This window comes from Bombus pascuorum, chromosome 3, assembly GCF_905332965.1.
Source record: "Bombus pascuorum chromosome 3, iyBomPasc1.1, whole genome shotgun sequence".
Lineage (NCBI taxonomy): Eukaryota > Metazoa > Arthropoda > Insecta > Hymenoptera > Apidae > Bombus > Bombus pascuorum.
The window spans coordinates 876,307-894,309 of NC_083490.1; the positions used below are offsets into that span (position 1 = coordinate 876,307).

The following is an 18,003-nucleotide window of genomic DNA, read 5'->3' on the forward strand; positions in this document are numbered from 1 at the left end:
ACTAAAAAATTGTATTTTAATAGTCAAAACCTTTAACACGAATTACAATTATTACATGAAATGCTAGAATATATTGTTTCCAATGAAATGATTTTATTACCTATAAAATTAAGATATTCTAATTCTTTAAAGTTTTCACACGCTTGATAGTTAAAATTTATTTCAATAATTAGACATATTAATCAAGTCTTCAAAAAAAGCATTTATATACATTTGTATTATTAAGGTCTACAAAATTGTATTCTATATTATAAATATTTACTTTCTGTTTGTAGAAAAAAAATAGAAATCATTTACATATTGATCTCTACATAAATAACATGTACATATATGAATTTGTATGAAAATGGGAATATATATGTATATATATATATATATATATTACACATATACGATATTATATAGTTAGAAGATGAAAAATAATTTTCCTTAGAAAACTTTCTTATCATAAACTACTCTAGTGATTTCTAAGAAATTTAAAGAGAGTTGGTTCTACTGAAATGCGTATAACCGGCGGCGCAATGTTCGCTGCCAAAAGGGGCAGACGAGTGATGTGAAAATTGTCAAATATTTTGTGCGAGGTGGTGTCCCGCGGTGAATTTGATAGTGTTCCGAAAGACCGTCGCAATGTCCAGTACTCTGGAGAATAAGATTCTGAATTTACAAGAACGTCTCAGAGCAGAAAATGAATCAAGGGATAGAGATAGACAGAACAGCGAGGTTGGACCAGGAACGAGCCTTCAACCGTCATCCTCGGGGTCTGTCTCGAGTTCTGCCTCACGACGTGAGTTTGATTTAAACGACACTTATAAAAATAATAAAATCTTTTCTTGACGTTTTTTCCAAAAATTTTCAATTGAATTTTGCTTTCACTACTTGTCGTACAGGTTATGTTGATCATCACAATTTGTTCTGTTGATTCTATATACGATACTCTTTTGGTCTTCTTATCTAACGCGTAGTTTATTTCATTCAACCTGTTGGTAAATTAATAACATTTATACACGCATATGTTTTTCATTTTGATAAATAGATTGTGTTTTGAGATAAACAGAAATATGTTTAAATGAATCATAAACAAACACAATGTACTTTTTTAAAAGAAAGAGTCTCTTTGTAATGATAAGGATGATTATTTTCTTTTATCTAATTTTGAATTGTTATTTGTCTTCGAGCAAACCAATGTTCAGCCATCAATAATAAAACATGTTGCATGTGTATTGAAAATTTAAGATTATCTTTTTATTGAAGAATGTATGTCACTTCTTATACCTCTAGTTAGATATAAAAATGATTTTTAAATCTTATCTTTAATGCAGCTCCAATTCCAACATTGAAAGTCTCGCAGATACCTCCAAAGAAACAAGATAGCGAATTTGAATCAAAACTACAAGAAATCATGAAAATGAATGGTATTTTAAATATTAATGGTCAGAGGTATCAAACTGAAATGAAAGACTTAGAACATCTAGGTGAATTGGGAAATGGTACCTGTGGACATGTTGTTAAAATGAGGCATAAACCTAGTGGTGTACTCATTGCCGTTAAACAAATGAGGCGTTCTGGTAATGCAGAAGAGAATAAAAGGATAATTATGGATCTTGATGTTGTGTTAAAATCACACGATTGTCCATATATTGTGCAATGTTTGGGTTGTTTTATCACCGAATCTGATGTGTGGATTTGTATGGAACTGATGGCAACTTGTTTAGATAAATTATTAAAAAGAACCAGGCAGGCAATGCCTGAAGAATTTTTAGGAAAAGTTACAGTAGCAGTAAGTAGATTATAAGTTCATGATAAGTCTTATATTTGTTTTAATTCTACCTGGAGTATTATTTATGTAAAAAGAATTATATCTTTACAGACAGTAAAAGCATTATCATATTTGAAAGAAAAGCATGGTGTAATTCACAGAGATGTGAAGCCTAGTAATATTCTTCTTGATGAAAGGGGAGGAGTTAAGTTATGCGATTTTGGTATATCTGGCAGATTAGTTGATAGTAAAGCAAAAACTAGAAGTGCAGGATGTGCTGCTTACATGGCTGTTAGTACACATAATGTTATTTCTTGTTATGCTGAAGTTTAAAATTGTTTTATAAAATACTGCTATACTTTTACAGCCTGAAAGAATTGATCCCCCAGATCCAACGAAACCAGACTATGATATAAGAGCCGATGTTTGGAGCTTGGGTATCACTTTAGTCGAATTAGCTACAGGAGTATTCCCTTACAGAGATTGTAAGACTGATTTTGAGGTAAACTGAGTAACATATATTATATAAATGGTAGTATTTGATGTGTTTAAAATGCTAGTTATACTTATATGAATTCATAGGTACTGAGCAGAGTAGTACAAGATGACCCTCCCTCCCTTCCACCAGACGCACTCTTCTCAAAAGAGTTTAGAAATTTCGTGAGTTGTTGCCTTACAAAAAATTATAAACATCGTCCAAAATATCATAAACTCATGGAGCATCCTTTTATCCGAAAACACGATGTACCACAAGATGAAGAAACAAACTCATCAGTACTAAATTCTGGTTGCCAATGGTTTGGCAGAGTTATGCAGCAATTAGAGCCAAGGTAAACTGTTAATAAGTGTATGTCGTAAATATTAAAAGATAGTTTTGTATAGAAAATTTTTGACTAAAAAAAAAAAATCATGTGACTTTAGAAAATGTGGTAGAGATATGTGCTATTAGAAAAGACCATTCTATAGGAAACGAATAGAGTTTTAAACATGGCATGATATTCCCAACTAATATTATAATGATTTGGTTTGGTTTGAAAATAACCGGGTATTGTTCTTTTATATTAGTTTAAAAAATTTTTAACACACTTCAGCATTCATGGTTAATGGGTAGGTATTAAAGGAGCTCGAAAAATTACGCTGAGTTTTAAAGTTGGATTTTTGTTGGATACTACTAGTTTTTATATATTTATCTTTTATTCATTGCCAAACAACATTTACAAACCTGTCCGTACATTTCGATTAAAAGTTTGCGTGCGTGTTAAATTGTGTTGCAGCGTTGAGCTTGAGGGAGGCAGCGCAGCATAGCATCCCCTCTCCCTCGCCCCTGCCCCTTCTTCCATTTTCCTTAAAAACTTACCCATAAACTCCAAAAAACTTAAAAAAAATACACCTCACAATTATCCAAAAATCTGCCCGATTTTCATTTCGAGTTGTTTGGTTTGTGCACGCGCCTGTTACACACCCCACCCTTCAACCCCTACTCATGGTAAGCATTGTTTTTATTTATTTGAATATTCGTTTATTTGTCTTTATATTATGTAGCGATCATTCAGTGGCACAAATAAGACTTCCCTGTGCACACTCCATTCATTATAAAATAGTTATATTTGTATTTTTATCCTTATTTTAAACGTTAGAATATGTCAGTTAAACATTTTAATTGTGTTTTTAGCATGTAATATTTTGAATTTTTTAATTTTGACCACAGATATTCTTTACGATCTGTTACCTTGGTAAAAATTCCTCTATCCTCGTTTGTGTTGCATGATTCTATGATTAACGTTCTAACTTCTATTAACGCCCTATAAACTCAAGTTTTTTGCAGAACCAACATGATACAATTATCTTGGGTACCAGTGACATTTTTACACAAATCAAGTTATTTTGGGGGATCAGTAATTCTTTTTTGATGATATGTAAAACCGTAGTTTGATATTGTGGAATTCAGTTTCAGATTGCCAGGGTGGCAGCAACGAGTTACGGGTCATGTATCTTTAAAACAAACAGCTCATCTCAGGGCTCAGTCTGAAGTACCAGCTTTCCTACGAAGCAATGTCACCAAAGACTCACAGAACTCCAGCTTTTTGCCATTTCATCAACGATCAAATAGTGAGAATGGTGCGAACTATGTATCTTATAGTCCATACGCGCTTAGACGAAAGGAAATTTCCAGGCCGTTTTCTCCTCCTTCGTCCAATGACATGGATACATCGGAATCGAATTTTCAACGACCGTATTCACCATATAGGCATGCCGATCAAAATAGGGATTATTCTTCGAATCATTGTTCTCTTAATGGACAAGGTAGGCAAGAAGGAAGACCGTTCTCTCCTTATCGACAGGATGCTAGTACGATAGACGCGGGAAGTAGACTCTATTCACCATATCATGGACGCTTCACGGAGGATCGAGACACCAGTAAAGAAAGATGGCAAGGTGTCTCTAGATCTTTAAGTCCGTTTGCTCGTGATTATTCACCTTGGAGAAGAGAAAACGTTGACCCTCCAAATGTAGTACAATCAACTGAAAGTGGGCGGTATTCTCCGTTTCTTCAACAACGATTAGGACAAACTCCATCTGTGCCTCAAACTCATCCCCAAACTCAAGATATTTATGGTAGTCCTATGATTAGTCGTAAAAGGTAAATAACGATAAATGTTGTAACCCGTTGTTGGTATGATTAATAGCGTAGATATTATATTATATATATATATATATTCATTTTTTAAATACAGGTTTCCTTCTGAACCCCCTCCACAAGGATCTCATGGTTCTACTAGCCCCGAATTATTAATCTCCCGTTTTGCTCATCAATTGAAGCAAGAACCGTCACCTGTTATGCCACCTGTTCAGGGTGGGTCTAAAGAATCTGCCAAGAAGCGTTTTGCTTCTTATGTTCTTCTTAGACTTGGAAGCGAACGTGCTCCTTCGCCGGAACCACCGCCGAGATTGAGTCGCGGTGAATCTCCTCTTGCCCTTAGAAGGAATTTAGTGGATCAAGCCTCTCCTTCTTTTGCACGAAGGTATTGCTTTTCTTTTTTTGACTTATAAGCGTATATAAGATGTGGGCAATGTTTTTAATGCAATGCATATTCTTTTCAAGGTACGTTTCGTCTTCTCCACCTCAACCTCCACCGAGAAGATTGTCGGAAAGCAATTCCGTGCCCGGTAGTCCTCAACATGTACGAGCTCGACTACGTTACACTCCCGAACCTCAGAGGAGACCTCCGCCTCCATAACCCACCGTTACGATTAAATCATATTCCTTGTTGGTGCCATATGCGATAAAAGTAATTGAATTAATCACATGTACCACGTAGAACGGTGTTATAATCAACGATGGTTGTGCACACAAGTGACCTGTGCACAGTGTACTTGAAAAAAACAGTTCTAAACCAAAAAATAGTTGTTTGTAATACTCGGTGATATTGTGAATTCTAATTTAGTACGTATTTTAAAGAAGGACTTGGATACGTACTATGTATGATGTTATTATTGAACATTGAATATTGCTCGTAAGCACGAAAAGAAAAGTTAGACTCCTAAATTCGAGAGGACGGTCTTTGGGATTCATTTTTGCACGATTTCCGTGGCTGTAACGTACCGCGTTGAACTACTTTGTCAATAACTCTCTTATCGACGTGTATTTATATAGGGTATGCAATCACTGATGCAATACGATGCTCAACTTTTTATATTGCTTGTAAAGATATAAATAAATGTAGTATGTTCGACGTTTTTCTAAAAAAAAAAGCGACAAAAAATAAAAAAAATTAGAAAAAGACAAAAAGCTAAAAGATAAAAGAAAATCTTTATTAGGAGATGCGGCATCGTACTGAACGCGTAAACCGTTCCTATCATTCTTCGTTTACGCTTCTTTTCTTATCGAGGAACACGCGAGAGTATGTGAAACCAAACATGTAAAGCAATTCTCTCTTCCTCGGGCGGCCTTGCAGTATCTCTGCAACTCGACTTAGCAATGGCGACATTTTTCACATTCATTATCGTTTGTAAAATAATACCAAACGCGTACAGCGATCTAGCGATACTAGATCGATTGAGTGAAAACCAAATTATAAGAAATATTAACGACGTCTCCGTAAGGGAAGCACAAATATTCACGTCTCCTAGATTCTACGAGTTTCAACAGATGTATATTATTTAAAATAAGAGGCGTGTTTGGGCTAGTACGTTGTAATTATTATTTTTAATTAACATTTATTCATTAACTTTGTTCAATCTACACTCGTAATCACCTTTGTCGCTTATTTGACAAAAGGATCTGTTGCAATGTAAATAAACTTATATTTATACGATACCATTGACACGTTTCATTTACCCTGTATTAAATTTCAGAATAGGTCATGAGTAATACACTAGCATCTATGATTACCTATCTCGCATTGGCGCTGCCATTTATTAGTTACAATGTATTTTTATCATGTACTGCCACGTAACGTTAAGCAATTTCTTTTCGTCAGGCGCTCATGCGCGATACTATTATTGCACTGTAATGGTTTCATTTAATTATAATAATTTCACTTTCTATTTTGTTACGAATGTCAATAAAGTTGCGAAGTAATCGCGTTAACATATTTACCTGAAAGATCAATTTTACATCAGGAATTTTAATATATAATTCATTAGTAATGAAATGATATTTGTATGTACATTGATTTTGCTGCTTTCATGTATGTAAATGAATATGCGTAAATATGCAGAATAATGAATTTTTTCTGAAGGTATGAAACTGTTAGGTATGAAGACATTATATGAAATCATGTATATAAATAATATATTAATTTTCACTTCCGGATTGTAATTTTTAATTGTATGGTAAATAAATCTCAGTAGAGAATGAAACTATTACTTTATTAATAATTATTAAATTATTAATGAAATTCTTTTGATTTAACGAATTAGCAAAGAATTCATTATCTTTTTTGTTTTCAATGTGTTAGTGTATAGATTTATGATCGTACACTATATAGATATACATATTGTATATTTTTCATGCGATTCGTGTATATTTGCATTATTTACACGTAATATAATATAAAGAAAACACTATATAATTTTTGAAAATTATAAGAGAGTGCATGATCTTGTACGAGAAGGGCTTGGTCGAAGATCATTTTAAAAATAAATTCTTTGCTCGAATCGGCCCGTCCCTGAGTAATCAATATGGCCTCCAGGTCTACGCGGGGCACGCTAGCGTAGTGTAGATATTTCTCCAAAAATCTCTAGAACAAATAGTTTCTGTGATAATGTAATTAGTCAGGCTATTGAAAAGTGTATGGAGAGATATTTTCATGGTGTTTGTAATAATATCAGTGATAGTATTCAGTCAGAAAGAGATTTAGAAGGCATTCCACTGCCGTTGTATCTAGTTGCACTTTGCGGAAGACATCGTCAACGTTACAGTACGATTCGATAGTCGTTCAGCGTTTAGCGATTAATTTATTGGCCATCGAATTTTATGATGAGGTAGCGTTTTAAGTGTAAGGATTCATAGTTTCCAGTTAATATCTATTACTATGTCGGAGAATAAGAGCAAGGAAGATGCCACGATGGAGGGTTGTCAAGAAGGGGGCGAAGAGGATGATATGGCTGCCGAGAGGGTCGAAGATAAGGTCAGTATCCAACAGATCCTCGAGGGTATGACGAATGAATTTAACAAAAATGTGAGTCCCGTAAAAAGTATAGAAATTAACCGATCAGAGAAGTCAGATCACAAGGAGATCGAAAAACCGGTGATGCTTCTTGACGAAATGCCACCAGACGAGAATGAAATTGCTGGAGAAAAGGATGAAGAAGATGTTCAAATGAAACAGAATGCCGCGGAATCAACGTCGACGGATGAAAATCATAAAGAAGATGAAAATACTGGGAAACAGGAAACCTTGAAGAAGGATAATGGAATTCCGCGTATTGTCCTTACATTTAGGACAATTGACGAAAATACCGATCACGGTAAAAAAACCAAGATATCAAGTTGCTCTACCAACCTTACTTTAGTTCCTGATGAATTAGCAAATTGTGATCAAATTGGTGGTGTTTCTGTCAAGATTGAACATTCAGATCAAAATTCTGACACTGTTGAAAAATCAGATTCAGAAGAAGGTAGAACGGAAGAACCGGCCAAACAATCTAAAAACAGAGAACCAGAAGGAAATATAGAGGAATCAAAATCATCAAAGGAAGATAACAGTGTAATAACAGAAAATAAAAATACTATTCCTAATGAAAAAACAAAGACTGATGAACCAGATACTTCAACAGAACCTGTAGAAAAAGTAGATCAAGCAGACAGTACAGTCCCAGTTACCAGGAAAAGAAGAACAGGACGACCTAGATTAAGAGCACTTAGGTTTCTTATTTTCCTTTATCCTAAATATATAAAATATTATGCATGATATTTGTAAACATTCTGTAACATTTTTAGTGATCATGCTGAAGAACCTCCAGGTCCTAAACGTTCAGCTCGACGATTATGTAAAGAAACATTGAAGAGTACTGTGTTAGAAAGTGCAATGGCCAGAAAAGAAAAATCTAATTATACAGAAGAAAATTTACAATTTAAAAAACAGAGGAAATATAACAAACCAGGGAGACCCAAGAAAGTGATACAAGGAAAAGATCAAAATAAACAATTGCAAGCTAAACCGCCTGACATACGTCAGGAAATAGATTCTTCTATTTCAGATGGAAATATCACTATTTCTGAGGTAAACTCAACGTTAGAATATTCTAGAAATTCTAGCATATCAGAAAATATTGTAAATGAAACAGTGCTGGATGAGTCACAAAATTTTTCATCTGACTTTGACGGTATGCCGAAATTGTCTCCTATGATAAAAAGCTCAGACTCACAAGCAAAGTTAGGGAACTCAATTGGCAATTCCACAAATGATGACATATCTTTATCAGATATTGAAAAGCCATTTTTAAAGCCAGCTGCTGGTAGGCCCAAACGAGAAAGGGGGAGGCCTAGAGGAAGTCAAGCTGCGAGGAAAATAGCTAAAGTAGATTCATTTGAAGGTATAAAAAGAAATACAAAGTATACGCTTTTATTATACTTTACACAGTATAATTTCTATTACATATTTTTAGATGGATCTGTATCAGTTGCAGAAACGGGCAAAAACAACGATTATCCTGAAGGTAATATTTCAAAATTTCTTGATATGCGTAATTATCATAAAAGAAGCGATTTTGTTAATTTATATATAACTCTAGAAGGCATAGTGCCTGCTAAAAGAACAAGAAGAAGTATGGCTCCAAGTCCAAGTCCTGCAGAAGGACAAGCTGCGAAGCCAGAATCAACAGCGATTATAAGTGAAGTTAGTATAGTATAGTAAAATAGTACAATTAGTATTTTTTATTCCAGAGATACATGTTTCATTATATTTTTCAGACATATGGTCAATCAATGTTATGTTTATGTCAAGTAAGGTCTCAACTATATGTGACAATCACCGGTTCTGGAGCACCATTATATTGTACTGCGATAGATTCGATTGATAATAAATTGGTAGGTTGTTGTAATGAAGTTGATAGCAATGATGTAGCAATGAGAAGGCCGAGTACACGTGTTCCTTTTATCATTTTATGTCGAATGCACAAAGAAAGACTTTTAAGACATAATTGTTGTCCTTCTTGTGGGCTGTTTTGTTCACAAGGAAGGTTTGTACAATGTATTAATGGTCATCAATATCATCGTGAATGTGAAATTTATCCAAATAAAAAGGGTGTTTGTCCTCATTGTGGAAATGAAACTACAGCATATGATGTAATGGTGACCATGAGTGGCTTAAGAAAACCTGTATTCATTCCTACCCGAAAGAAGTTCTCAAAACTGCCTTCTGCAAAAATGAGTATACCAGGGAAAGGTGATAACACAAAGTTGGCAGAGCGTCCTCCTAGTCCTCTAATTCAAGCAGATATTATTAAGATACCTGAGGCATCTGTTAATACTGATAGGCCAGAACGTTATACTATCATGAGCCTTTACACATCTGTAAAGAATGGAGATTTGGAAAAACTGGTTAACGTTTTAGGTACGTTATTGTACCATTTCTGCTTTGGAAGTATGAGGAATTGCTTGTACTGACTCCTAATATTTTAGCATGCGGATACAATGCAAATCATACATTCCGAGATTATGCTCATCGGACTGGTCTTCACATAGCCGCAGATAAAGGTCACTTGTCTTGTGTACATGTTTTGGTACAAGCTGGCGCACAATTAGACGTGATGGATAGAAATCAGTTGACACCTTTGATGTTAGCCGCTAGTAAGGGTAAAGCTGATGTGGTAAAATACTTAATAAGGATAGGTGCTGATGTTACATTGAAAGGAGAAGATGGTATGACTGCTTTACACATGGCTGCTAAATCTGGTCATTTAGAAGTTTGTAGAATAATTTTGACAGAATGCAAAGCACCAAGAACATTAGTAGGTAATTAAATTTTTTATTACAGTGGTGTTATATTGTTTGAATTGGTTTTATGTTATGAAATGAATATTATGCGTAACGATAACTTCTTATGTTCTGTTAGATTCAGTGGACGATGGTGGATGGACTAGTTTAATTTGGGCTTGTGAGTTTTGTCATATCGATGTCGCGCGATTTTTGTTGGATAAGAAATGCGATCCTTTAATTCGGGATGCAGAACAAAATATAGCGTTACACTGGAGTGCTTTTAGCGGAAGTTCAGAAATTACAGAAATGCTACTTAATGAAGGGTGTGACGTGAACGCTGTCAACGTTCATGGGGACACACCTTTGTAAGTATTTTAATGTTTATATAGTTGAAATAATTAAGTTCTTGTACAATATTTAACGACGTTACAGACATATAGCTGCAAGACAAGATCAGTATGCAGTTAGTGTTCTTTTATTAGCTCGTGGTGCTAAAATAGGAGAAGTTAATGCTGCAGGGGAAACTGCGGTAAACTGTTGTACAAATGATGGTGATACTATGTCTGCTTTAAGATTAAATGCCAAAGTCAATGAACTTTCTGAACATATGTGGGAAAAAACAATTAAAATATTAACCAAGTAATTATCAGAATGAATATGTGTTCATCTTCAGTAGAGTAATAGCGATATTAACGATATGCTTTTAATGATTTATCTTTATAGCGATATTTCACGTGGTAAAGAAACGAATCCGATACAATGTGTCAATGGATACGATTCCGAAGATAAGCCAACAGATTTTCTCTACGTGACTGAAAATTGCTTTACTAGCAACATAAATGTTGATCGCACGATAACGTCCTTACAATCCTGTCGATGCGAAGATAATTGTAGTTCAGAGAAATGTTTATGTGGGAATATAAGTTTAAGATGTTGGTATGATGAGGAAGGAAAATTGATTCCTGAATTTAATTATGCAGGTATATTGAATATGCTGCTTAAATGTAATGTTTCTAATATGTAGAGTAAATGTTTAGATGTTTTATTATTTATCTAGATCCTCCAATGCTGTTTGAGTGCAATCCAGCCTGTGATTGTAATCGTATAACGTGCAATAACCGCGTTGTTCAGCATGGATTAACGCAAAGGTTTCAATTATTTCGTACGAAAGGTAAAGGATGGGGACTTAGAACGCTACGGCACATTCCGAAAGGTTCTTATGTATGCGAATATGTAGGCGAGATTATTTCGGATTCTGAAGCAGATCATCGAGAAGATGATTCTTATTTATTCGATTTAGATAATAGAGTAAGTATCAAACATTTTATATCTGTGCAAGATCGAATATTTGAACTCATGAGATTCTGTATGCGTGTAGGATGGAGAAACATATTGCATCGATGCGAGACGGTATGGAAACATTGCTCGTTTCATAAATCATTCTTGCGCACCCAATCTCTTGCCAGTGCGAGTGTTTGTCGAGCATCAGGATTTGCATTTCCCTAGGATAGCATTTTTTGCGAATCGCGACATCGAGGCAGATGAAGAGCTCGGGTATGTTAAAAAAAAAAAAAAAAAACGATTAGCACGTGAAAATCACGACACATGTATACATTAGTAAACGGCGTTTCATGCTATTTCCTTTGGTTAATAAAACCATTTCTGATTTGGTTTTGGTTGGCTAATTGTCATCGCTGGTAATTTTGGTTTTTTCGCCTTACTCATTCTCAAAGTCCTGCTTGAATCTTTCGAAACATGTGAGCATAATATTGTTTGCATATCTTAAAATAGATAAACTGACACATCGAGTATGATATTTATTACTTTATTTTCCTTTTCTCTCGCTGATTTCGAAGATGGTAAGTTTCGTTATACAATATTTTATTCCACGAAGGAGAACGTATTATCAGTGTACTGTAAGAATGTTAGAAGATTATGTTATTCTTGAACATCGATTTTCATTAACGTAATTTATTTATCACCGAAGACCAATACGGAATTGTTTGCCTTCAGCTTCGATTATGGAGAGAAATTCTGGATAATAAAATGCAAGTCATTCACATGTACCTGTGGAGCCGAAAACTGCCGATATTCTGAGAAGACTATACAAGTTACTTTGGACAACTACCGCAGAAAAATACAGCAAGAAGAAATGCTGGCAGCTCAATCATCGTAATCCTAAAGCAATTTAGCAAATTCTATACACTTATTTTAGTTATTAGTTTAATGTTTTTCCTTCTTATTACTCGGAATGTTAAATAGAGAATCTCAAAGAATTTTAACCTGTTTAAAACAACCTTCGTACGATTTAATCCGTGAAATTGAAAAAAGTACAAGTACAAATGGTGATGGGATCTTCGTCGGAAGATTAACTAAAATGACCGCAATCTTGCTATTCGAGCTAAGAAGGAATTACGTTTTTCTTATTCCAGTTCGTTAAAATCGAACATATGTCCATATTAATTTACTCAACTTGACCATATTTTTCCTATTTCTGCCGATTATCTCGTGAGAATATGTCTCGAGAGATGTGCCACCTTACGATTCTTTCCTCTTTTAAACGAAGTAATATGCATAATATATGTTGTTACATAAATTTCGTACATAATGTATGAATTATAATGGAATGTGTGTTTGTAATTGTCATGCGTGATTAGGAAAACAAATCGCTGATTGATGTACGTTATGGATGCAATGCATTCGAAGTTCGTAACAACTGTCATGTTATGATTAAAGTTACGAGTTCGATCCTTGCTTGTTCAGTTTTATAGAATGATTGTTTATAAATGTTCGTTTCATTACGAACAGCTTAGAACATAAGTACACCGTTTTGTACAAATTATTGATTTTTTGTATAATAAATGAAATGTAGTTCTTTTCGAGATATATTGTATTTTCGTTTGATTATACTCGTCTAATTTCGACTAAATTCAATCTGCAATACTGGTAGTAATAAAAGAAATTCAATTTTGATAAGAAAAGGTACAGCAACAAGTCTGAAGTAATCCACCAGATGTCACTAGATACTTATTTGATATAATTAACAATAGAACTTGGAAAGACGTTTAGATCAATAATTTGTTTCAAAAACAAGTATATATATATATCTCTGTCTCTATCTCTGTCTCTGTCTCTGTCTCTGCCTCTGCCTCCTCCTTTCTCTTTTTGTATGTAATGAAAAAGATTTGCAAGTATTGAAACATATCGTAATTATACCACAGATTTAATACTTTATAGGAAGTTGTGTCCAACTGATAATCTAATTGTTATACAAATTAAACTATTGATATCGAAACAATTCATAAGTACAAAGGAAATATGGAATAGACAAAAATATAATCATCTATCATTATAATTTTAATTTTGACTACTGCTCTACAGAATCGGTAAGGTTGAAAATGACATTAAAATGGTAACATGATTGGCAAGTCCTTTAACGGTAAGAAGTAGACTGGTCGATATATGTATATATATATATATATACATATATATATATATATATATCACATATCTTATATTCGTAAGTGCCATTATTATAAAGTGTAGATATATATATATATATTTATACGATTAAAAAATTATGATTATTAATTATAATTTCTTTTTATATTAAATCTATGATAAATATGCAAGATTTTGGAATTACAAAATTATACAACATTAAAGTGTGTTAGATGTTAAATCTGTGTTGTAAATTTCATTTACGATGAAAATTTAAAATTTTCCAAAGGTTTTGTTTTCTACTACGCAGTACGAGTTACTGATCGATCGTCAATTCGTCAAGATAGAGCAAGAATTTAATACATTCTTCTTAAATGTCGCCTAAATACACGTTTTCATTAAAAGTTAAGCATGTATATGTACATAACAACGTTAACGTGTTGAACGAACTATCCATACTTTAAATTACTCGTACTTATCATATTACAGTGCGCTCATTTAAATAATAATAATATAAATTATACCAAGAAGATATTTGAGACATACGTACCTTTCGGATTCCGCTAGACGAGATTACATATCTAATCCTTGGCTACTCTTCGTCAGATCATTTCATTGATCGTGTCATTGCACAAACACAAGCATCTTTTGTATTTCACAAGAATATCGTTCTTTGAAACGTACCTGTTTAAACTAAAAATCTATGGCATAACATACGTTTTCTTTCACAAACACTCGCGATTAATCCGATATAAACTTCACGAAACCAAACGATCGATCGCGTTACGCGTTTTGATAACGTTCGAAAATGTTAAGCTCGAAGAAAAAGTACGTCGACAGGACGCACGAAAACGAACGCGAGAACATTTGGAGTTCGAACGAGGCAGGTTCGCGCGTTGATTGGTGGAGGGGGGTCTGGCGGTTGGTGCGCAAGTCGATGGTGATTGGCTGTGATGACAGCGGCGGTCGGGGTAGTCGAAATTCAAGCGAAGAAGCGGCAGTTAGTATAGCGACCGTCGAGCGCTTGTAAGCGCTATACGTAAGTAGCTGCGTAGAATCATAGTATAATTTTTGTTTTCATTCGTGTTCCGTTTGTGGGGCAGTTTGTCGTCGTGTTTGCCCTTTGTTTCGATTTTCCCGGTACGGTTCGTGGTAGTGATATACGATCTTGTTCTTCGTGGAAACGCGGAATAGGGGGTTCGAGTATCGTTAACAATGTCATGTTCCGGCGTTACCGTGATACGTTCTGTGACAGTGAATTAGTGGTGGTGAGCATCATCGAGCACCGATTACTATGATGACCAGCTGACGGATAGATTATTCTTCCACGTCCCTACGGCGTCAACGGAATTGCCAAAAATACTGGAAGGTTAGTGTCTCGCACATATTCGATAAAATGTACGAATCTGTATCATCGGTAAACGAAAAAAAATGGCAGAATCGGCGCGAATATTAAATATAACGCAGACACCCAATACTGGCTGTAGATGCATTCGTATAAATTAATCCTTGAATTTTTGGGAGAAAAATACACGATAAAACGTTGAAAGACGTTAATGGCTTTCGCGAGATTGTAAAAATTTTTCTGGGAAAAAACTTCGTAAATATAACATCGGTCATGTACTGTCATAGCAAAGAGTTGATCGCTGTTACATTCCATGTTTTTTCGAACAATACGAGAAACCTTTCACGCGATCTATCATCTGCTATTTTTGTTCGTTCTTTTTTGCAAATCGTTAATTTGTTGGTACTGAAAATGTCTTTTAACGCTACTTGTTCAAAGAAGCTTAATTTATTTAGTATGCATATAGCATAGCAGTAATACAGCAATAATAGGTAAGATGGAAGTAAGATTTTATTTTCTAATTTTTCCAATTAATATATTTTGTTCAAAGAAGCTTAATTTATTTAGTATGCATATAGCATAGCAGTAATACAGCAATAATAGGTAAGATGGAAGTAAGCTTTCATTTTCTAATTCTTCCAATTAATATATTTTGTTCAAAGAAGCTTAATTTATCTAGTATGCATATAGCATAGCAGTAATACAGCAATAATAGGTAAGATGGAAGTAAGCTTTCACTTTCTAATTCTTCCAATTAATATATTTTGTTCAAAGAAGCTTAATTTATCTAGTATGCATATAGCATAGCAGTAATACAGCAATAATAGGTAAGATGGAAGTAAGCTTTTATTTTCTAATTTTTCCAATTAATATATTTCGTTCAAAGAAGCTTAATTTATCTAGTATGCATATAGCATAGCAGTAATACAGCAATAATAGGTAAGATGGAAGTAAGCTTTCATTTTCTAATTCTTCCAATTAATATATTTTGTTCAAAGAAGCTTAATTTATCTAGTATGCATATAGCATAGCAGTAATACAGCAATAATAGGTAAGATGGAAGTAAGCTTTCATTTTCTAATTCTTCCAATTAATATATTTTGTTCAAAGAAGCTTAATTTATTTAGTATGCATATAGCATAGCAGTAATATAGCAATAATAGGTAAGATGGAAGTAAACTTTTATTTTCTAATTCTTCCAATTAATATATTTTGTTCAAAGAAACTTAATTTATTTAGTATGCATATAGTATAGCAGTAATATAGCAATAATAAGTAAGATGGAAGTAAGCTTTTATTTTCTAATTTTTCTAATTAATATATTTTCTAAATACATATACGTATTGATAAATGAGATATCTAACATATTGTAGGCGAAATTAAACACGTCACAAGATAAAATAGAAAAATGTTCCGTTTCCACGTTTCATGGAATTTTTCAGCTACTCTAGCTTTGATTAACATATCGGTAATCAAGATTTTACTGTACGTGTTGTGACACGTTGTATCCATTCTAATCTCTGGTTGGAAAATTTGTTCGTACAATCGTGCCACGTTTTATGTTTCCCTCTTGACATCTGTATTTAGCTCGTTCACAGTCGACAGGTTCGAAATTTTGCGCAATTGTCGTACTCTCTTTCTCCTTTCCCCTTCCTTCATTCATTTTTACAGCGCGAAAAATTATTTAATCGAAAGCGATCTTTCGGACAACGTTCTTCGGTACCTTTTGTCGTTCGTCGTACTCGTGCAACAAATAGTCGCCGAGGGTTAACGTCTGAGAACCGTAAAGGAGAGATCCGATCCGAGCGATGAAAGACCAGACGAGAGAAAAGGAAAAGAGACGGTGATAACGAAAACACGTTAAAGAGCAGTGTTAAACAGGCCAGGGATTTGTCCGAATCGCGAACACGTTCGCCAAACTGCAGCTTTGCTCGACGCAAATTTTTATCTCTCTATTTGTATCTCGTATTAAGAAATTCGTAACTGCTACGACCGTCGCTTCCTCACGTGGACAGAAATGTTAGCCTTCACCGTTTCGCTCGAGATATCTCGCGATTCTGTTTCCTTTTTTCGTAGTTACAACTCTCGCCCAAATAAACAAACACGCGAAATATTCCGTTCGTGAATATCTCGTCGTACGAACGGTGTTTTGCCGCGGGAAAATTCGTACAAACGTAGGATCGGTGACTTTGTCCGTAGTGACGAAGCATTTAAGAGAAGCAGAAATATTTTAAACGATTTTACTTCCTTCGTAAGCTCACGATACTTTTGATACTTTCTTTGATAGAATATTTAAATCGATATATTGGATGCAAACGAGCCTCGGTCACGCGTGTCTTTTATGCGGAATTAAAAATAAAAAAGATTGCTATTCGAAAATCTTTTTTCCACGATTTAACGAAAGAATCGTGGAATATACAGTAGAAAAAATACGCGTAGAACTAAATAATATCGAAAGCGAATATCGAAATAACAGTTACTCGCGTTGAATCGTTTTACTTTGCTGCGATTTCCGTTTAAAGTGGCAATAAATTTTTGCGCTCTTTGTCCATTTTAAATAAACGCTCGGCAAAGATGCGATAGAACGTCATACACGCGTGCACGGACGAAGGAAAGGCACGGTCGACGTTGGAACAAAGTCATTAGCTTCTTTATAAAAAGTTTTATGCGATTCCGCGGTGCAAATGCGAATATTGCTATAGCGGAACAAAAGGAGTATACGTGCTCGTAACCCACAGCAAATGTCAAAGCTACCTTACGACGATCCGTCTGCGGGGCAGGACGAAACTGCTTTTCGATCGAGGAAATGTCACGTCGTCGTGTCTTCGTCTCTGTCGCATACGCTTCTGAAAATCACGCATCGAAAGGATTACCGACTGTTTCGATTCCACGACGATATTTTACATGGAACCTTAGTTTCCTAACGTTTTTTGACGTTTTGAAAGTAAAATATCGATACCGTATTTACCTCGCGCGGCTTCCGAAGACTCGGAAATTTATCAATTTTTTATGGATATCCGGCGTTTAAGATTCGAC

The 18,003-nt window shown here is 34.5% G+C and overlaps 4 protein-coding genes across 22 annotated transcripts in view; all 4 read left to right on the forward strand.

Annotated features, from left to right (window-relative positions):
* Positions 1-18,003, forward strand: part of LOC132905053 (uncharacterized) — a 142,155-nt gene that overhangs the window by 64,338 nt on the left and 59,814 nt on the right. The gene's annotated exons all lie outside the window — the stretch shown is intronic.
* Positions 6-6,074, forward strand: LOC132905483 (dual specificity mitogen-activated protein kinase kinase hemipterous-like). The gene is made up of 8 exons (XM_060956813.1): positions 6-784; positions 1,320-1,777; positions 1,868-2,047; positions 2,124-2,258; positions 2,339-2,586; positions 3,705-4,397; positions 4,492-4,779; positions 4,860-6,074. Exons 1-8 carry the CDS (start codon positions 628-630, stop codon positions 4,993-4,995), a joined length of 2,295 nt encoding a protein of 764 aa, XP_060812796.1. The 5' UTR covers positions 6-627; the 3' UTR covers positions 4,996-6,074.
* On the forward strand, positions 6,922-13,063 carry LOC132905539 (histone-lysine N-methyltransferase EHMT2). 2 transcript variants are annotated; one of them, XM_060956924.1, is made up of 12 exons: positions 6,922-8,126; positions 8,202-8,797; positions 8,870-8,920; positions 8,996-9,099; positions 9,174-9,816; positions 9,885-10,217; positions 10,318-10,546; positions 10,614-10,820; positions 10,905-11,161; positions 11,239-11,489; positions 11,560-11,735; positions 12,195-13,063. In XM_060956924.1, exons 1-12 carry the CDS (start codon positions 7,294-7,296, stop codon positions 12,355-12,357), a joined length of 3,843 nt encoding a protein of 1,280 aa, XP_060812907.1. In that variant the 5' UTR covers positions 6,922-7,293; the 3' UTR covers positions 12,358-13,063. The 2 variants fall into 2 exon arrangements, with proteins under 2 accessions (XP_060812907.1, XP_060812906.1); XM_060956923.1 differs by having other exon boundaries at positions 8,870-9,099.
* LOC132905237 (voltage-dependent calcium channel type A subunit alpha-1) overlaps positions 14,704-18,003 on the forward strand; it is a 101,102-nt gene continuing 97,802 nt past the window's right edge. For 4 of the 18 annotated variants that reach the window (XM_060956337.1, XM_060956349.1, XM_060956352.1 and 1 more), the window contains exon 1: positions 14,715-14,991. The gene's annotated coding sequence lies outside the window, so the exon portion shown is untranslated. Of the gene's footprint in view, positions 14,992-18,003 lie in introns of all 18 variants that reach the window. The other 14 variants (XM_060956336.1, XM_060956346.1, XM_060956348.1 and 11 more) reach the window with 9 other exon arrangements.